This window comes from Manacus candei, unplaced genomic scaffold, assembly GCF_025592945.1.
Source record: "Manacus candei isolate 608988 ecotype Guabito, Panama unplaced genomic scaffold, ASM2559294v1 h1tg000119l, whole genome shotgun sequence".
NCBI classification, from domain to species: Eukaryota; Metazoa; Chordata; class Aves; order Passeriformes; family Pipridae; genus Manacus; species Manacus candei.
In genome coordinates, this window is record NW_026138167.1 from 3,246,080 (window position 1) to 3,266,672 (window position 20,593).

The 20,593-nt window shown below is 46.8% G+C and overlaps 3 protein-coding genes across 11 annotated transcripts in view; 1 reads left to right on the forward strand and 2 right to left on the reverse strand.

Annotated features, from left to right (window-relative positions):
* Positions 1-3,050, reverse strand: part of ACSBG1 (acyl-CoA synthetase bubblegum family member 1) — a 42,963-nt gene extending 39,913 nt beyond the window's left edge. For 3 of the 6 annotated variants that reach the window (XM_051770425.1, XM_051770421.1, XM_051770423.1), the window contains exons 1-3: positions 2,231-2,869; positions 1,710-1,814; positions 1,398-1,544 (exon numbers count right to left, since the gene is read on the reverse strand). The gene's annotated coding sequence lies outside the window, so the exon portion shown is untranslated. Of the gene's footprint in view, positions 1-1,397; positions 1,545-1,709; positions 1,815-2,230; positions 2,870-2,968 lie in introns of those variants that run through there. The other 3 variants (XM_051770422.1, XM_051770426.1, XM_051770424.1) reach the window with 3 other exon arrangements.
* The window catches only part of DNAJA4 (DnaJ heat shock protein family (Hsp40) member A4), a 62,259-nt gene extending 53,509 nt beyond the window's left edge, over positions 1-8,750 (forward strand). The window contains exons 1-8 of one of the 3 annotated variants that reach the window (XM_051770427.1): positions 3,072-3,188; positions 3,296-3,452; positions 4,966-5,146; positions 6,048-6,152; positions 6,895-7,122; positions 7,206-7,436; positions 7,965-8,065; positions 8,148-8,750. In XM_051770427.1, coding sequence (XP_051626387.1) covers positions 3,321-3,452; positions 4,966-5,146; positions 6,048-6,152; positions 6,895-7,122; positions 7,206-7,436; positions 7,965-8,065; positions 8,148-8,366 — 1,197 coding nt within the window. In that variant the 5' untranslated portion in view covers positions 3,072-3,188; positions 3,296-3,320 and the 3' untranslated portion in view covers positions 8,367-8,750. Of the gene's footprint in view, positions 1-3,071; positions 3,189-3,295; positions 3,453-4,965; positions 5,147-6,047; positions 6,153-6,894; positions 7,123-7,205; positions 7,437-7,964; positions 8,066-8,147 lie in introns of those variants that run through there. The other 2 variants (XM_051770428.1, XM_051770430.1) reach the window with 2 other exon arrangements.
* Positions 8,751-9,545: 795 nt separating this feature from the next.
* SKIC8 (SKI8 subunit of superkiller complex) lies at positions 9,546-17,016 on the reverse strand. Of its 2 annotated transcripts, XM_051770433.1 has the most exons (11): positions 16,918-16,985; positions 16,798-16,843; positions 16,400-16,505; positions 15,999-16,105; positions 15,190-15,362; positions 13,985-14,133; positions 13,523-13,616; positions 12,716-12,809; positions 11,978-12,070; positions 11,267-11,345; positions 9,546-9,826 (listed from the first exon to the last, which is right to left on the reverse strand). In XM_051770433.1, the coding sequence occupies exons 4-11, from the start codon at positions 16,022-16,024 to the stop codon at positions 9,737-9,739; spliced, it is 798 nt and encodes a 265-aa protein (XP_051626393.1). In that variant the 5' UTR covers positions 16,025-16,105; positions 16,400-16,505; positions 16,798-16,843; positions 16,918-16,985; the 3' UTR covers positions 9,546-9,736. The 2 variants fall into 2 exon arrangements, with proteins under 2 accessions (XP_051626393.1, XP_051626392.1); XM_051770432.1 differs by lacking the exon at positions 15,999-16,105 and having other exon boundaries at positions 16,798-16,825; positions 16,918-17,016.
* Between the last annotated feature and the right edge of the window lie 3,577 nt (positions 17,017-20,593).

Sequence of the window (20,593 nt, forward strand, 5' to 3'; positions counted from 1 at the left end):
AAAATCAAGGGAGCTGCAAGAAGCTGCAATTCAGCAGATTGTCCTCTTACCTGTGTCTCCAGGATGCTGCTTTCAACAATAAGGAGAAATGGTAATATGGCCAGATAAAAGACAAGAGATGCAAACAAGTAGATTCTGGGAGTATTTGACATAGCAGGGATTAAAAGATAAATGTATAATTTTTGTAGCATATAAAGATGCCGCATGCTCCCAAGGTCAGGGGGGAGGCAGTGGTTTAACTCTTGTTTTGTGCAAACAGAACCCATTTCAGAATCAATTAAATGAAATGAGCAGCAGATCTAATTATTCCCCTTTTCCAGGCCAGTCCTGCCTCCTTGCAGAGCACAGAAAGTCTCTGCTTGTTTTCCTGCTTACACCTATTTTGACGCTGGGCAAGTAAAACGTGACACGGCGATAGATGTTACATGTGGCAGGAGGGAAAGAAAGGGAAAGAGCAGTGAAAGAAATCAGCTGTTCATCTGGAAAGTAGGTAAGCAACTGCTGGCTAGCAACCACAGAGTTAAGGAGGCAAAGTGTGTAGCAAAAGAAACAGAATTGGGTACAGATACCCTTGATCACCAGGTTGGTTGAGTAAAGGAACCAGCACAGAAGTGCTGAGAAATGTGTCTGCATTGTAAAGGCACATGATGATGCAAAGGATACCCACGGACTGCTCTCTCTCCTATTTTTGGAATCCAAAACACCAACCCTTACTACTTTTCCCACTAATTCTTTGAATAAATAAGGACTTCAGTTGCATCAACTGGAACCAAAGATGGAGAAAACAAATCTTGGATTTCAAAGTCAGTGTAACCTGATAGCTCTCTCTAATAAAAGGAAAGTAAACAAAGCAGGAGGCTCAATGCCCTTAAGCAAAGATCCACACCAGCCAAGTTTTTGGCTGTTACTACTAGTAACAAATGTTAACAGTAAGAAACCACCCACCAGTCTGAGTTCTTATTCTATTTACCAATATCTACACATGCCTACGCAAGGATTTCTACTCACAGAAATTATATACTGTCTTTTTACAACATGTTATAAATTGAGCTCTAAAATTCAATATGTGCTTTGAAAGCTTCTCATCTGCTGAAATATTCAGCTACTGCAAAGCTAGTAACAGATCTATCATTTCTTCTTAAATAGAAATATTATGTTCAGGACTACAGGATTATGGTGAATTTATCTTTAAGGTGAAGACCATTACTAGAATAAACCTTCTTTTTCCCTTAAAAAAGGGATATATTGTTCTCAGCTGACAAGTTTACAGAGTAACCTACCATAGTTATTTTAGAAAATAATTTCTGTATTTGCTTGTCACTATAATTTCACAATTGCAAAACACAAATTTACATGTTCAGCTGCTGATATTTATGCTTGGAGAAAATACTAGTTACCAACACTGATTTCTTTCTTGTGGTTTTGAACTGTTCCTTTCACTGATATTTTGGGTTGTTCTCCTGTAATTAGCTCCCCCTTCTTCAGTACATTCACATGTTTAATACAAGCAGGTTGCACTAATTCAATCTTCTAATAGGGTTTACCTGAAACACATAGGAAGTTCATTATAACAGCACCAGAGCTTTAAATGATGACAAATTTTCATTCAGACCCCACATTGCTTTTTTCCCCCCCATTTTCTTTTTCTCCATTTCCCACTGTTAGACAACACAGGAGGGCTCTGCTTCCCGGTCCCCCTGACTCCTAACCTGTGCTGGAGTTGGCAGGGCAGGACACTGCAACCTTTGGCTTACCATAACCAGGGGAGATGCTCTGGCTTTAAAAAACTGTTCCCAGGAATGAAGAGCTGTTTCCTGGAATAAAAAAGTGGCTCGTAAGCACTTCTACTCAACTCAAGTTTAAACAAAATCTGTTCTCAGTTCATACAGCTTTTCTGTATTTTTCAGCATTAAGTTGCCATCTTCTACAAAAACATGCTTTTGCTCAGGTCCCACACCAGCACCAGTACTCTCCTTTTCCCTGAGCAGTAAATAATTAACTGGGGACCTCTGGTTGCCTGGAGAAAGAGGAAAACTACCCCAGCTTCCGAGCCTGCTCTCCCCAGGCCAGCTTGAGGAAAGGGCGAGTAACAGATACACAGCAGGAACACAGCCCAGTTAATTTAAAAGGCCCCAAATCCCGAGGAACAAGGCATCAGGAGCACAACCTACTAATTAAGCAGATCTAGTGCCCAGCCGGCACCCGCGGCCCAGCGCGGGGCAGTTCGTACCAGGGCGCTCGCCGGGCTCCGCCGGACGGGAATTAATGGATTCCACAGGGAAGGGAGGGAAAGCGCCGCCGGCTGAGGCGGCTGCCGTGAAATGGCCCCTCAGGCCCGCGGGGTTTGCGGGAGTGGCCCCAGCGCGTCCCGCCCTCAGGAGGAGCCCCCTCGGCCCCAGCCGGGCCCGCCCCATTTTAGGTCCGTCTAAAGCTGACGCAGATGGAAGATTTCTGGCCTAGGCAGAAGTGATTGTTTCTACAATACAAACGTATAAAATAAGGGTTTTTTAAAATATATTTTCAATTCCATAGTCACATTTTAACCCTAGTGAAAAAGCCTATCTAAAGCCTCTGTTTAACACATTTACGATGTTGAAACTTTCACTACATAGTGAAATATAAATTTTCACTGTGTTTACACGTGTTACGTATAAAGAAGAGGTAAGAACAGGCCTGCATTATCACGTTAGCCTGGCTGTTAGTTCGCAGCTCATACTGAGGGGCAAACTGCTCGTCAGTGCACTGCCCGTGTACAGGTTTGTGTGTTAACCGTGCTGTGGGAAAGCCAGGCCCGTCCCGTCAGCTCAGCTGTGCAGACTGTGGGATTAAGGATATTCAGGGCTCTTGATTCCAAAATCTCAAATTAAACTCCGAGCCCCAGCTCCGGCCTCAGACTCGGCCCCGGGCCCCGCCCCACGCTCCTCCCCGGCGCGCGCCGCCGGTGACGTCACGCGCGACCATTCCAGACCGTTCCAGTCGTGACGTCACGCGCGGCGTCATTCCAGAAGATTCGGCCGGGGCCCGTATAAAGGGCGCGGAGGGGGCGGGGCCGCGCCGGGAGCGCAGAGCGGGCGGCGGGAGCGCGGAGCGGGATCGGCACCGCGATCAGCACCGGCACCGGGATCGGCACCGGGATCAGCACCGGGATCGGCACCGGCACCGGCACAGGGATCAGCGGCGGCACCAGGGTGAGCGCGGCCCGAGCGGCCTCCGCGGGGCGAGCGCGGGGCGAGCGCGAGGGTGACCCGGGGGTGACTCGGGGTAACGCGGGGTAACGCGGCGCCTCCTCCCGCAGGCACCCACGGGCACCCACAGCCACCATGGTGAAGGAGACCGAGTACTACGACATCCTGCAGGTGAAGCCCAACGCTTCCTCCGAGGAGATCAAGCGCGCCTACCGCAAGCTGGCGCTGAAATACCACCCCGACAAGAATCCCAGCGAGGGCGAGCGGGTACGCTTGGCCGGGGCCGGGGCTGGGGCCGGGGCTAGGCCGGAGTCCCTGGGCCGCCCTCCTGCCCGCCCTGAGGCGGCGGCGACGACTCCCGGCGGCTGCGGCGGCCCCTGCGAGGGGCAGGGCCGGGGTCGGGCCGGGCCTCTTAGGCCGCAGGAGGGGTTGCGCCCCCGCAGAGCGGGCGTTGTTCCATCCAGCGGGCCCGCAGCTGTAATTTAAATCCTGCACCATTACATGGAGGCTCCCCCGCTCCCAGGTCTCGAACAGGCCTGCGGGACCCATGCGGGGCGGAGGGGATGCGGGAATTCCTCTTTTTGGACGTGGTTCCTCCCAGTGTCCCCGTGGTTGCAGTAGATCAGCCTCAGAGGTGCGGGTTAAAAGAGGCAAAGCTGGAAGGGTTTTTAGCGTCCCAGTGGCCACCGTGCTGTTACAAAGGCCGGTGGTGGGTCCAGCTGCCAGCACTGCCATGCTGGGTGGGTTCGTGTCCCTGAACAGGAAGGGTTTTCCTTAGGGAAAAATGCTAATGCTGATGTACAAGGTAATAACCATCCCCAGGGGATCGCTGGGCCGCACGTGGGTGGACTGTGTGCAACAAAAGCGCGATCTCAGCACAGACCCTCTCAGCTCCACGTGTTGGCCCGGCGGGTAAATGGGCACCACCATCCGAGAACTATGGAAAACTGTGGATGGGATTGTTTGTCTAAAAGCTGGTCTGATAATACCTTAACATAGGAATAGAGACTCCAGATTTATGTCTCTAGTATACTAACTTACAGAACTCAAGTTAAACGGTAGTCAAAGGTAACCTTTTCTGCTTTTATTCTTGGCATGCCTTTTTTTTTTTTTTGCTTACACTACTTTACCTGATCATAAGCAAATCAAGTTTCAAATGGAAGTAGTCGTTCAGTAATAGCAAATTACGTTTAAAAATTCAGTTGGTAACCTTAGTAATAGGAAATTCTTTATAGCTATTAAAAAAATCCTTGGTTGTTTTGATACAGTGGGTGTTTTGATTCGTATCTAAGTCCTCGTGTTTGTGATGAGTAAGCAGCCCCAGTGTGTGGTCACATCAATCCCTGTTTAGTTGTAGCTGGATGTACCAGCTCAGCAGGCCTGGAGGATCCCTGGGTAGCTCAGGGCTGGCTGGCACCAGGGCCATGAGCAGCTGGGGACCTGCAGGACTCGGGGGACAGCACCGTGTCCCTCTCAGGGGATTCCTTAGAGCTTAGAGTGGTGGTTACAACCACCACAGCCATCCAAGCATAGTCTGCATATGCTTGTAAGTTGGATGTGACTCTGAATTAAGCCAAATTAAAATATGGGAGGAGGGGGGAGAGGGAGAAAGGGGGTGGTTTTCCTGGACAAAAGTGTACCCTTATAGGAGTTTCCTGTTGAAAACACACCAATGCTACAGGAGGGGGCTGTAGGGGCTGGGTCTGAAGGTGGAGTTGCATATGAGAGGGTTACTTTTCCTCTTGGTCATAGCTGTTCAGAGCTTCTTTTTTCTTTTTAGTTTAAACTTATATCCCAGGCATATGAAGTTCTGTCGGACCCAAAGAAAAGGGACCTCTATGACCAGGGTGGGGAGCAGGCTATTAAAGAAGGAGGCCTGAGTGGCGGCAGCTTCTCTTCACCCATGGACATCTTTGACATGTTCTTTGGTGGTGGAGGCCGAATGAATAGAGAGAGAAGAGGTACTCAGTTCTAAACAAGTTCTAGAAACTCTAACCATGCACTTCAGCATAAAACACCGTGCTATGGTACTGCTGTTCTGCTAAGTGCACATAGTGTGGATATTGTTGCAACAATAGAATAAGTAAACTATGATTTTTCTAGTTACTCTAGCATTAAGATTCTAATACAGTAGATAACGTAACTTAGCCATAGCAATCTTTTTCTGCTAAGTTCTGTTTGTGTTTTTTTTTTTTATTAAAGGGGGTGTGGGTAGTCTGTAGGGGAGGGGGAAATATTAGTAGGTCAGCAGTTGAATTAAACCTGGTTTAAGTTACCTTTTTCCAGATCTGTGCCTCACTTGCTCATATGCTTTGGGCAACCTGCTTCAAAGGACACCATCAACTTAAACTTCAGTAACATTAAATCTCATGAAAATATTTGGGAGAAATTCTGTGAAACTGAGCACAGAGTGCTACCAAAAGCACAGTGTGATTTTTGTCTTTTCCATGCCCAATGCCTGCTGAAGGAGCAAGTAGTGACTTGCTGTAAAATCATTGAAATTATGCTCTGAAGTGGCATGGAAATTCATAGGTAGGCATAACAGCAACTTCTAAATTCAAAGATCTGAAGCTGGTAGTGTCCTTGCATCTTGCTGTTTCAGTTAAGCTTATAAAATTAGGAGTAGGGACAGGGATAGGGTGGCTTTAATGATGCTTTGCTTAATTACAGCTCAACTTTTATGTTTGGATATAAATGGGTGCAGCTTAGTGGAAGCTGATGGAACTGCACATGCTTTTAAGGGGGCTAAGCTGTGTTCAGAGTTTGGAATGAAGTTTGCATTTCTTCAGTGAGACTGTGCATGAACATTTGTCTTCCCAACAGCTGAACAAGTATTAACCTTTCCCTTCTGTTTTTTTAAAGGCAAAAATGTTGTGCACCAGTTAGGTGTCTCTCTTGAAGACTTATATAATGGTATTACAAGGAAACTGGCACTGCAAAAGAATGTTATTTGTGCAAAGTGTGAAGGTAAAAAAAAAAAGCAAGTAATGGTTTCAAACCCCTCTTACTTCAGGGGATTTTTCTGTGTGTGTGGGGATTGTCTGGGGCTGAGAATAAAGTGTGGAGGTTTTCTTATTTTCCCCTCTCCTTTTTCTTCTCCCCTCTCCTCCCTAAGAGTCTGCCAGGTTATTCAGAACAAGCCTCTCAAACCCAGTGATATGAAGTGATTGTTCTGATGGCAGACTAAAACTCGCTGAGCTGTAGTTAGAGGGACCTAAATTAAAAGGATCTTCATCCAGAACTTGAGTGGAAATGTCTGCTCTGTAAAACCTTTTTCAATTGCTGTGGGTAGGAGTCTAGCTTGTGTTATGCAACTCACTTTACAGTTACTAAGTATCCAAAATGACTGGTCTCCTTTGAGGTAAATCTTAATAAGGTCTTATATCTTAGTACTCAGTTCAATATTTAGCAAGCAGATTCTTTTCCAGTTATTACTGGAATGTCTGGGTCTTGAATTTAGTATGCTGGTAGTTCCTTGGAAACCAGGATTTCCTGGGAGGTGGGGTAGAGCTAATACAATAAGCTGTACAAGCATTTTGCTTGAAGCTTCCAGCTTGTAGGGCATGTTTTTGGTGATGGCAACTCAGCTTCATTGCTGAACTACTCTTAAGTTCCCCTAAAGATGCTCTTGCAGTCAGTGAGTTCCAGCCTGACTGCTGCAGAGTAACTGTTCCTGAGACTGAGATCCAATCTAACTCTTTTGTCCAAGGTTATGGTGGAAAGAGAGGGGCAGTAGAAAAATGTCCTGTGTGCAAAGGAAGAGGAATGCAAGTCATAGTCCAGCAGATTGGACCTGGCATGGTACAGCAAATCCAAACTGTGTGCCCAGAATGCAAAGGCCAAGGGGAAAGAATAAATCCCAAGGACAGGTGTGACAACTGCAATGGCTGCAAGGTGGTGAGAGAGAAAAAGATCATAGAAGTCCATGTTGATAAAGGTAAGGACTGTGTGTTTGTGCCATGTCCCTGATCTCAGCCTGCACTTAGTTCTGCTGAGAATAAATGGGTTTCTCTTCCCCAGGTATGAAAGATGGTCAGAAGATAGTGTTTCATGGAGAAGGTGACCAGGAACCTGATTTGGAGCCTGGAGATGTTATAATTGTGCTGGATCAAAAGGATCACAGTGTCTTTCAGAGACGAGGGCATGACTTAATCACAAAAATGAGAATTCAACTCTCAGAGGCTTTATGTGGCTTCAGAAAGACCATTGAAACTCTGGATAACAGAGTCCTTGTCATAACATCTAGGCCAGGTAGGTCTTAGAGTTCTAATTCTGTATATAAGCTGTATCAACTGCTTGCCTGTCTCATTTTGTCTGGAGTGGAGTTTTTTGGGGAGATGGTTTGGTTTGGTTCGGGTGGTTTTTTTCTAACCAGGTGATGCGACAGATTCAAACTACACTGGGCAGTAATTTCATTTAGTTGGTTCTTTGTCATTCTTGTTACTCCTACAATATGCAGAGTTACAGCTAAAGCTGTCAAATGCTGCTTAATAAACCTCAGCCTCAGCTGGTGAATAGCCAGGAAAATATTAGAGGCGAGAATCTTAAATTGTCTGTTCATTCACACTGAAGGCTGTGCCAAGAAAAGCTGATTGCTCTTCGAGAAAACTGACCAAATATCTTGAGTTTAGTGCTTCTCAGTCTGCATTCTTTCTGTGAACTGCTTGGACTGTCCCTGAGGGGCTGTGACAGCACTGCCTGTGCACAGCCCTGCTCTGGGTGGCTGTGAAGGGGCTGTCACATCACACGAGCTCACTCCCAGCTCCTGCCTCCCTGCAGGTGAGGTGATCAAACACGGTGACCTGAAGTGTATCTACAACGAAGGGATGCCTGTCTACAAATCTCCAATGGACAAAGGCAGCCTCATTATCCAGTTCTTGGTAAGTTAAATACTCAGCTGTAGCCACGACACTCGTGTTTGCACCGGGGGTGGGAACTTCAATAAAATGTGTACAATTGTAGGTCCAGTTTCCAGAGCACTACTGGCTCCCTCGGGAGAAGCTGTCCCTGCTGGAAGCTCTGCTTCCCTCCCGAGAAGATGTGATGGTCACAGACGACATGGATCAGGTGGACCTCGAGGATTTTGATCCCAACGAGCAAACCTACCGGAACAGCGCGGGAGAGGCGTACGAGGAGGATGAGGAGGGTCCAAGAACAGGAGTACAATGTCAGACATCTTAAAGCAAGGTGGAGGGGATGTCATCTACCATGTAAATTTTCACAATGAAAACTGCATGGCTGTAAGAGCCACTGCTTGTGGTTTTTGTGTTCAGCAAATTGAGTTGCTGCGCTGTCGGTATCACCTTTTTGTAACTAATTTATATTGTGTTCTTGTAGTCTTTCTATATAAAGCCAATGTCACACAGCTGAGAGCCAGCTGAGTTGGTAAACATTTTCCTTGCTGTGAAGGTTCTCAATTTATTTCACCTCTGCTATTTCTAAGACTTGGGCAATATGGATAGAGGCTAAGTGGAGTGTCTTATGTAAATACTTTCATACTGGAAAATTAATTTCATAGAATAAAACATAGCAGAATAACTTCTAATAAATAGTACTTCACATTTTCTCATGCTTCTCTTGTACTTTCTGAGCCACTCTCGAGCCCCCTTTCTTAAGGAAGTTTTTCTAAGCTCTGACTCCTCTCCCCTAGTGTAGCTCCTTGTCCAGGGTAGCTGCACTCACTGCTGTCTCACTCTGTATTTCAGGAGTATTCTGTGCATGCCCCCTCCCTCCTCCCCTTCTGCCCTGGGTTCACAGCAGCCTTCCTTCAGCTGCTTCTCTCTTAAGTGTGACTCAAGGTTACAAGCTGCCCTCTGCTGTGTTACATACAGGCAAATACTTGCAATAAAATTGTGACCTTTCAGAAGCTCCAGCTTTGTATTTCAGCCTTCCCTAGAAAGGTTTTGACTTCCTCCTAGGCATTGTGTACTTGTGCCTTAACTAAGATGAATAAACCAAAACCCCAGGCTTTGGGTACAGTGCTGCTGTTCTGTAACATGACCAGGTCCCACAGTGCCATGATCACATGAAAGCTTTTTATACCTGTTTTCTAGCAGTGTTTGTATTAAGTGAGGGTTGGAAACAACTGGCACCTTTTGGGGCAGTTAAACCACAGGGAGTGAGCTCAGTGTACCCCACAATTGCTGAGTCCCTGGGACAGCAGCAGGATGAGCCCAGGCTGTCACTCCCCACTCCTCCACCCCAGCTCAGCCCCTTTATTCTGCTAAAATAAGACTTGGCCAATGCTCTCCAGCTCCAGTCTATTTATGTAGAAAGGCAGGGGAGATTAACTGAGCAGTTACTTCACCCATGACTGTGTATTTCCAAAAATACATTTTTCCAAGGATTAGACACGAGGACTTGCATCCATAGCTTTTATTTTAAAAAAGTAAGGCTTTTCTCTCATGCTAAACAAAATCAAAATTTGATATAAATGTATCTGGGTTTGCAGGTCAGTATGAAATGGTTTTATCATACTAAAAAATTACATAGGACAGGAGCAGTCCTTGAAACTGCCCCAGGAGTTCACCAGAGGGTCTGAGTCAAGACATCTAAACTGGACAGTCATAAATATGGATTTCTTGGTCATCTCCAACAGATACAATTTTGGACCCACTTCCGTTGTATTTCACTCCCCAGACCTGCAAATAAGATGCACAAGGTTATCAACAGAGGACAAAGAATGTCTTTGTGGCAGTTTTATTTATTACAACAAGCAGAAGAGGGAGGATTATTCAAAATTCCTTAACAGAGCTGGTGGTGCAATTCTGGTTTCTGCTTTCCCAGCAGGTGAGGCTGATGGAGCACAGAGGGACACTGCCCTCTAGGAGCATACCAAGCTCCTACAGCCCATGACAATGGATCACACAATCTAAAGATACTTGAAAAAGGCTGGAAAGCTGCCTAAATCAACCCCAGCATTTTCACTCTTGCCCACGCTGTGGCCCTTTCTGAAAATAGTATTTTATAGTGCAGGAAAGAGAGGAAGTGTTCTTCATGCAGACTGACCCTCCTGAGGGGCTGAAGAATAATCTGGTTTATCCTTGGGCTATTTGAGAGAGACATTTCCCTAGCAATGCAAAACTTAGAATTCAGGTCAGTCCTCTGATTCCAGACAGTTACACAAACTCTGAAGGGACACGAGGGAGATGAAGGGACCCAGCACATCCACGTGGGATTGCACAGTGGGGGTTCTGACAACAGTGTATTTGGGGCAATTTTGTGCACTCTCTTGCATTAATACCAAAACCCAGCCTTTCCATCAACTCTGCCTGCCCCAAACTTCCTGAGATTACAGATACCAGCTAAAACAACAGGGGAAATCAAATTCCACTGATTTAATATGAAAGTACCATAGGGTACTTTCATATTAAAACTCCCACAGCTGTAGGTAACTGAAAAGAAGGTCATCAGCAAAAAACTACTGTGGAAGAAAGAGCTCAAATAAAATCTGGAATAATTCCCTTTGTTAAGTCTTGCTCAGTGATCCATTAAAGTACAGCATTTTTCTATTTTATCACCCAACATTTGGACAAAGAGTAAATGGTAGAAACCTAACTTCTCCCCTCTCAGGTTTATTAATAATAATATTAATAAATATTAACAATTATTATTTATTAATAAACAAACACCTATTAATTGAGCAATAAATTTTAAAAACCCCACGGTGTTACAGACATTTGGAAGAGGAAGAAGTCCCCAAGTTTCAAGGCTGCTTTCAAGCACTGCTTAGATAATTCCATCCTTTAAAATAAGCATTTCCCCCCTTACACAGGCCCACGGTGTACAAGTGACAGAAACAAGTAAGACTACAGCCAGAGGTAACAAATACAGCCTGGAAAGACTCTTGGCCACTCAGAATTGCCCTTATTTGAGCCTGAAAAATGTTAATTACTTGGAAGAGATCAACCTACACACTTGCAGTATTAGGTCAATATTAAGGGACAAATAATCACAAACACTTCTAAGTTCCTGCATGACTGCAGCCCAAAGCTGCAGCCCCAGGGGGAAGCACAAATGTGCACAGCTCTTAACAACTCAAGTTCTCCTGGGAACAGTGACCCAGGGAGTCACAGCCATACCTGGTCCTGGTGGTCAAAGAAGGTGTGAACGCAGGTCCTCGTCCCAGCATCCCAAACTTTTACACTTTTATCAGATGAACTGAAAGAAAAATAATGCTGATCAATATTTAAAGTAATAAATTAACTACAGTTTAATGCAAACACTAAAAGGTCTCCGTGGTAGACACAAGGAACCCTCTTTCACCTCTCTAACACAGGGATGAAGTAGCAAAGGAGAGCATCTTCTGCCAGTCACCTTTAAAATACATTTACTGTTCCAATATCTGCAATGTGAAAATGAAGACTCCCATTTTGGCCAAAAAGTTCTTTCAGGCAAGTTCTTGGGATAAGGAAACTTCTGTTCCCTCCACTTGGTCCCCCAGCTGCCTGAGCTGCTTTAAGAATTAACATTACAGTTCAGGTAGATTAATGTACTACTACCTTTGGCTGCACTTTTTAATTCAACAGCAATTTTTCAGCTATTAAGAATTAAACTGCCCTTCTCAGGTGTCTTCCACTTGTAGGGAACTGCACTACAGTGGGATGACTTATACTATAAAATACTATTCACTACAACTGGTATTGGCTCCTGAGTCTTTTACTGTGTTTTATTCCATTATAGATCCCCCTGCAATTTGTAAACATTTACTTTTTATGATCCATCTCCCTTTATAAACATAAAACCGTGGGGTTTTTTTCAGTGAGCATAAACAAGTTAAAAGTCCTCAATACCTGGAAACAAAATGGGTGTCATCAGGACAAAATGCTACATTTAAAACCCAGGATCCATGACCACTTAAGGTGCCAGCCAAGTTTGCATGTTGCCTGTGGAAAGAACAGATCTGAACATTTGGTTTGTGGATTCCAGGGGGAAAAGCTACAGGAATATACTCCAGCTAGAGCAGTCAGGAATGGTTCAACAGAAGGTGACCTCTGGACACTTTTACAGCCGAGCTGAACTGGTGTTACCACACATCCTGCTTTTCAAACAACACACAAATCAGTCACTAAGAAGATACATCAGAGGACAAAATAGTTTCACCATGAAGAGGTCGAAGCAATGAAGGTTTAGGGGAGTGAAGATCACTGAAGCAGAGCCTTTTCCTCCCCAGGGTCTTCAAAGGTTTTGCACAGAAACAGGTCACAAATGTAATTTCTTGGGTACAGAGCTGATGTGTAAGGAGGGTGAACACAAACTCACAGGACAGATACACAAAACAACCAGCCTGGTCCCTACAGGGCAAATATGAGGAAAGTAATTTGTTTCCAAGTTATGGCTGTCACCTCTCTATGCATTTTAAAAACTAGCTGAGGAAGTAGCATGTTATGATTTAAGGTTATTTGTCACATAAAGAAGTCACCAAAAGCTGAAGGGAATTACAGAGAGCAGAGGGTCTGATGTGTTTTTTGCAGTGCCAGCCTCTGCCAAAGCTGCTCTCCTGTGAGCACAGCTGGCAGAGCCCCACTTACACGTCGTAGATTTTGATATATCCATCGTCTGAGGCCGTGACCAGCAGCTGAGAGTCGGGGGAGAACGTCAGGGAACGAATGGGCATGGCATGGCCTGCAATTCAGAGAGACACAGGGCTCACAATGCAGCCCCTGCTCTTACTCAGGACAGCTGCACCACCACAGCACCCCCTGTTCAACCTCTGCAGCCTCTCCCCACAACACAAAATGGAAAGGGACAGCCACTCTCAACTTTGAAGGCATCTCCAACACAAGAGTATCTCATTTTTTTTTCAGCTGCGGGTCTTTATTAGAAATTATGTCATATTTTCTAGGATGATTTCATATTGAAGTGGTTGGGTTTTTGAGGAACTAAACTGGGCAGAAACCACATGAACGTTAGAAGCCCATTTATCTGTTAGAAAATGCACGTCTTCTACCACATAAAGTGTTCAGTTCTTTTTTAGAACAGCAATAAATTGCTACAGAACTGATACCATGAGGAAAATCACATGCCTGGCAGCACTCATTTGGCTTAGCTTGTTTCCCTCTGCAATGCAAGGAACTACAATTTAAGAATTTAGTGAGGCATCACTGGCTGTGTCTTTTGAAAGGGTTTTATGATGCAAGCCCGAGTTTACAGTTTGCCTCTAACATTTTAAGTGGTTGAAGTTAGAGCACATTAAGTAACTAAATACTGCCTAATGGACAAAAACATCAACTCATTTATGCCATGGCTGTTGTAGCTCATTCTGACTTGCACTGCATCCTTTAATTTTGTTGAGGAACGAGGCCAGAACTCGGGGATTGCCAGCACCAAACCATTACCTTCGAGCGTGTGCAGGAGTTTTCCAGTTGCAATGTCAAAAATATTGATGATTCCATCTATTGCTCCACTGGCCAAGTATTTTCCATCTGGGCTCTGTAATACAAACACAAGAAGTGTGACTCAGCATCTGTGTGCATCTGTGCTGGGTAACTCCTGACATTCCCCTGGCAGCTTTTCACAAACAACGATCTGCTCAAGATCCCTGGGCTCCAGAAATCCTTATGATGACTTATTCACAATAGGTGTATAAGCAAGATCAAAGTGTATTTCCCATATATGCAAGGGGGGGGGAAATGTCACACAATCTGTGCTTGGAACTACCACAGTATGGCTGTCATTTAGTGTTACATAGAGATAAACTGACAGATGGAAACAAAAATATCTATTTACAGAGATACCTATTTACAACACATCACTGTGACAGCAATTTCACATGAGAAATTATCAGTTGTGCTTCTTACATAGGCAATGCTAAGGATGAACTTCCCTCTGGTGTCCAGGGAATATTCTTTCTTTCCAGTTTCAACACCAAAAATATTTACTTTCCCCACATGACTTCCTGTGGCCAGGTACTGGGAGTCAGGTGAAAAAGCCAGGGACCAAGCATCAACTGTGTCAAAAAGAAAAAATGAGTTAGCTGGATCCCTGGCTCCTGTTTCTAGTTCTTATTCAACACTGTCAGCTCTGTGTGCATCTGTTTAGATATTTAACCCTCTACCTACTCTTAATACACTCAACTCTGCTCATACAAGTTACCCCTTCTGTGTAATTAATGGAGCACAGCTCGAGCCATTTATTTATGTTTAGTGAAAGATTACATTTTATAGTAAGGCCCTGATCTTATTAGACCCTCCTAGAACAATAAATTGAGAACTGAAGACTGCCTCAGTTAAGTCTAAATTCTTACTTTTCCCCTAGTACAAAAAAATTATAAAACTAGTGAAAGAAAGCAACATTGGTTATCCAGCAAAGCACAGAAGGTGCAGGAGAAATGCAGATACACAAACATAACACAGAGCAACATTCCTGCAACTGAAGGTAAAAACCCAGCATTTTTTATAGCAGTGCAATGTATTTATCTGGCACAATGTAATTCACAGGTATTTTTCTATAAGTTTAACATTAATTACCTAAAACACTGCAAGGTTGCTCTTGAGTTGCTGTTAGGTCTATTACATAATAGACTAATTCAAGAACAATTAGTGATTGCCAGTGGACCAATAAAATACTTGGAATAAGATCTTAGGCCCTGAATTCCAGCCTGGAGGCCATTACCATTGCTAACATTGATAAATGCTCTGAGTTGCTCACTCAGGGCTGGATGTGCTGCATAAACAACCACACACAGAGCTCAAATTCAGTGCAGAAGTTTCTCTGTAAATTAATCTGAAGAAGCACTTGATTGCTTTGATGGAGGATATTTTTATCAATGCACCTGTAAGTGCAAGCTGCTTTCCCTCCTGCTTTGGTGCACACAGCAAAAAGCCTTTCCCCCCGTGCCTGAGGAAGCCCAAAAATGACTGTAGGACTGCCTGGCACCGCTCCGTGCTGAGCTCCCCGAACCACGGCGAGTGCTGCAGGGTAGAACAGCCCGAGCAGTGCCCTCACACAGCCACCCTGCCCTGGGCAGCCCTGGCAGCAGGAGCAGCTGAGCCCTGGCACTCACCGGGCCCAGCGTCGATGGATTTGACCTGCTTGCCCGTGTCCAGGTCCCAGAGGCGGATGTGGGCGTCCAGGGAGCTGGAGGCGGCGATGGCGCCCGTGTGGCTGATGTCCACCGACACCACCCCCAGCTGGTGCCCCTCCAGCGTCCACTGCAGGTCCAGCTTCTCCTCGTTCCTGGGGGGCAAGGGGAAGGGGAGCCCTGTTATGAACAGCTGGGGGGGGCTGGATGATCCCCAGAGCAAACACACCACCCACGTTCCTCCAGTTTAACTCAAGGGGGATCCAAGGCCACCCATGGAAGAATTTCTTTCCAGAGAGGGTGGTCAGACACTGGAATGGGCTGCCCAGGGAAGTGGTGGATTCTCCGTCCCTGGAGGTTTTTAAGATAAAACTGGACGTGGCATCAGTGCCATGGGCTGGGAACCACGGTGGGGGTGGGTCAAGGGTTGGACTTGATGATCTCGGAGGTCCCTTCCAACCCAGCTGATTCTGTGATTCTATGGAATGGGAAGAGAGTGATGCACAAACTCTCTGTACTCAAAGAACTCACCAATCACTCACTGACCCCATTCCTGCAGAGCAGGCACTTCACCCTCAGTTTGGGAACCATCCAAAAATGTCCATCCCACAGCGGGCTGTGGGTGCCCACAGAGCCAAAGCTCCTCTGTCAGCACAGCAGGACATGGTTATAACCATAGCCAAGCTCCCCATGTCACTGAAGTGGAGCTCACACTTCACACTGCTTGGCCCAAGAGACAGAACAGCTTCTTTGCAAAAGCACCTCCATGAGGGTTATCAGGGTTTATTTACCTTTTAATAAAAAAGCAAGCTGTCATTTCCTCTTTCACTCACTTCCCATTATTCCTTTCACAGGACACATCTCCAAGCTGTCTCATCAGAGGCTGCATTTCTCATTCCTTGGTTTAGAAACAAATCAGGTGTTGTCTGGCAGACAACATGTAAAGTCTGATGTGCATTTCCAAAGGGGTTCCCATTCTGTGGCAATCAGAGCCCACCAGAATGCCCCCCTCCAAGAGAAAGCCCCCCCCAGCAGTGAAGTTCTCCTGCCCAAGGGAACAGCTCTGTGTGCCAGGCCACCCCTTCCCTGGCATGACTTCTCAATCCCTGTGCACTGTGGAAGTCCAAAACTGCTGCATCTCCACACTGACTACTTCCAAGGCCTAAAACTGGTTAAAACACGGAGCACTCACCACTTCCAGACCTTCACCAGGTCATCCAGAGAACCAGAGATCACCGTTTCAGAACCATCGTTTTTATTTTTCCCCCAGGCCACCGACCAAATGGCATCATCGTGGGCTGAGAGGGGAGACAAGCACAGAAATGAAAGATTCAGTGGTTTCTGCTGACAGGAGACAACAAGCGGCGCTGGTGAGCGCTGCAGTGGCTGAGGGCAGTGCTGGCAGCGGCCCTCCTCTCCCAGAGCCCACTTTTCCTTGTGTGACCCAAGGCACCGCTGAACAAACAGCACGGCAACTCAGATCTATCCACTATATAGCCATGACCAGCTCTCCTCACACCTGCACCTGCCATTACCAACTTCAATCACCCCAGAACACCAACAGTGCCCAACCCGCCAGCGTTCGCTCACCTTGCTCTTGCTTGAAGAGAATACCGTACTAGAAAGAAAAAAATAACTAATATTACACATGAGCAGCCTACAAACAGCCGAGCCAGAGGTCGGCGGAGCTGAGGCGGTGTGTTTATTTACCTGCGTGGTCATTTCTGTGGGAGCAATCCCGGCGGGAGCGGCCTGGGAGCAGCCGCGCACAGCGCCTGCCGCCGTCGCGCCGCGATGACGTCACTACCACAGAGAGCGCGGCGAGAGTGCCTCTGCCTAGCGCCGCGCCGTTCTCTAGCGCCGCCTTGTGGCCGGGAGGTTCCCCCGCCCCATGCGGCCACAGCCCGACTAGAGCGGCCCCGCGTCCCACAGAGCCCTCAGGGACAGGGGGCTGAGCCCCTCGATCCCTCAGAGCCCTCAGGGACAGGGGGCTGAGCCCCTCGATCCGTCAGAGCCGTCACGGACAGCGGGGCTGAGACCCCCGATTCCTCAGTGCCTCGGGGACAGCGGGGCTGATCCCCCCGATCCCTCACGGACAGCGGGGCTGAGCTCTGCGATCCCTCAGAGCCCTCACGGACAGCGGGGCTGAGACCCCCGATCCCGATCCCTCAGGGACAGCGAGGCTGAGCCCCCGATCTCTCAGTGCCTCAGGGACAGCGGGGCTGAGACCCCCGATCCCGATCCCTCACTGCCTCAGGGACAGCGGGGCTGAGACCCCCCCCATCCCGATCCCTCAGGGGCAGCCGGGGCTGACCCCCCCGATCCCAGTCCCTCAGTCGTGTCCCCCAGTTCACAGCTGCAGTGCCATGGCAGCCCCCCCGTCCCCTCCCGCTCTCCCAGTGAGCCCCCCGGGCCGGGGCTGTCCAGGAGCCCTGAGCGCCTCTGGGCTGTGGTACCACCGTCGTGCTGGAGGCACAGGGGGATGAGGGCTGCCCTCCGTGTGAGGAGCTCAATGAGCGCGTAGCCTGAGGCTGGAGCAGGCCCGGGGCAGGCAGAGCACGGCGCCGACCGACCCCGCGCTCCGGGCACTCTGTGACACCGCCGCCATCCTGCCCCTGGCTCTGATCACAGCACAGAGGGTTTAACCTCCCACAGTCACAGCACCACTGAGGTTGGAAAAGCCCTCCATCGAGTCCAGCCTGTGACTGATCACCACCTTGCCAACTAAACCAGAGCACTGAATGCCACGTCCTGTCGTTCCTGGGACACCTCCAGGGGTAGGGACTCCACCACCTCCCTGGGCAGCCCCTGCCAAGGCCTGACCACCCTTTCCAGCAAGAAATTCCTCCTGATGTCCAACCTGACCCTCCCCTGGCACAGCTTGAGGCCGTTTCCTCTTATCCTGTCCCTTGTTCCTGGGATCAGAGCCTGACCCCCCCCGGCTCCCCCCTCCTGTCAGGGGGTTGCAGAGCCAGAAGGTCCCCCCTGAGCCTCCTTTTCTCCAGGCTGAGCCCCCCCAGCTCCCTCAGCTGCTCCTGCTGCTCCAGAGAGGAAGTTTCCCAACTAATCATCTACTTCAGACTACAAAAAAAAAAAGGTATGACTTTTTTGGAAGCTGAGTTTTTTCAAGTTGCTGCCTCTCCTTGAGTTAGAACTGGAAAATGTGTCTGACTTAAAGTTCAGGAGAATAAATCAGATTCCCCGAGGCTTAAAATTAAAGACAAAAAGCTGGTCTTTCACAGCTTTTAATCTGTTTTTATGTGTACACAAAGCTCTTTGAGATCAATGGAACTTGTCTGAGTAAGCAGAGTAACAACTAAACCAGGAATTCTGAATGTATCTTAACACAGCTCTGCAGTCAAGAATGAAAATCTGGGTAAAACTCTTACACATAATTACAGACTTTTACATATAATTACAGAATCCTTAGTTGTCTGATTAGGCTGAGCTTTCAGAAGACTTTAAGGCGTATTACAATGTATTGAATTTCAGAAAGCCTCATTTTCTCGTTAGTAATGACGCAATGGTGAACATTTTCCCAAAGTAAAAGAAATTATTTCTGTCTCTACCAGGATTCTTCTAAGAATTCTTCTATTAAAATGTGCACTTAAAATGTAGTTCTTTCACCTTATGTTCAAACAATCAGGGTTTGGTTCTGCAGTTCTGTACAGAGTACTGCAGGACTGTAACATAATCTTTGACTGACGAAGTGTTTCTAATCCCTCCAGAGTTTTCACATCATGCAAAGTTCTCCTTTCTCCACGCTGGTATTTACTTTGTACACAGAACACCTCAGACCCTCCTGGGAAAAGGTTGTTATTGTTCTCCTGTGAGTGCAGAGTGAGACTGTGTGTTATTTCCTGCATCACTTATGACACAAATCTGTATTTGTTAGAGTGAAAGCTGATTAGATGCTGCTTTGGTGCATCAAGAGGATAATCTGAAGCAAAGTGTGCCACATGTTTGATTTACAGATAGACTGTCTCCTTGGAATAGTAACTGAGAGCATGTTTCTGTATGTCTGTCCTTGCTCTGGAGCACCAGCACGTGCTGTGTCAGTGTGGGTATTTCAGCCCTAACCACAATAATGCTTTAGCAGTGCCTCTGTGCTTAAATGACAGCTTTTAAACCATGTTCAGGGGGAAAACATGACATACTAAAAACCATTATGGTCACCCTCATGTTGTGCTTACACAGAGAAGTGAATTTGGCTGAGACTTTGGGTGCCACATAAACATGGCAAAAGGCACTTCCCAGCCCGAAGCTCAGTGGCAGAGAACACACTGAGAGCAGAACACTGAGCTTCAAACCCAGCAGGCTGAGAGCCACTGTGTCCTGCTCCTGCAATCCCAGTTCAGATCAGCATTCACAGCTCAGCACCTGCCCAGCCTCACACACCACCCCAGTGCCAAGTAAGCCTTGATTTATTAAGGTCTTGAAGACACATGAGCCTCCACATAGCAGCAGGGCTGGATAATTACCTGGGAGCTCCAGCTCTGCAGGTACAGGAACACTGCAGCATTCAAATGTCAGGCATGTCAACTTCTCTCCCTGCTCCACACTAAATAATTCATTTGGGGGAAATGGGAATGGTATTTAAGTTATGTGTGGGGTGTGCCAAAGTGGTAATACACAAATAGGTATTTTTGTGGTTATCAGAGTCAGGCCATGGCAGTTTAGAAAGGGAACTGTGTAACACTGTACCTGCTGAGGGCTGGATTTAATTCCAGGCCCCTTTCAGGAACAATCCATCAATTTTGGGTTTGATTTTCCATCTTAGCGTTCAGTGTAGGATCAGTCACAAAAACTGCAGGCACTGCAGAAACAAAGGGTGACTTCTTGCAGAGCACAGACTCTGCATGCAGAGATACATACATATATATATATATATATATATATATATGTATTTCATCTGCCCGTTGTGGGGCAGCAGCAGCAAGAGCATCTCCGTCCCCTTTCCAGGAGCAAGGGGTTGGCATTCACAATGACACATTAATCACTCCACATCCCGTGTCTGGGGACTCTGAACAGCTGTGGCAGCAGCTAAGAATCCTTCTGTTACCTGATGTGCCTCTAGGAGGTCATTAAGGAGCTGTGTTCCTGGCAGGGAATTGGAATGGCATTTGCACTGTTTGCTCTTTCATTTCAGATCTCTGTGCCCTCCATCAAGGCACTCACAGCACATCCACATGTTTTGTGCAGCCTGTGTCAGCACTGCAGGGCATTAGCACTGGGACAGTTGAGGCAAAAGCAAGAGCCACAGAAAATCAGATCCTAATACAGTCTTCAGTTCCACTTTTGAAACTAGTCCAGTTCCTTGCATGCAGATTTGATGAACTTTCAGCTTTTGTTGGTTTTCCTCTGCTCACTTATTTTGTTATATCTT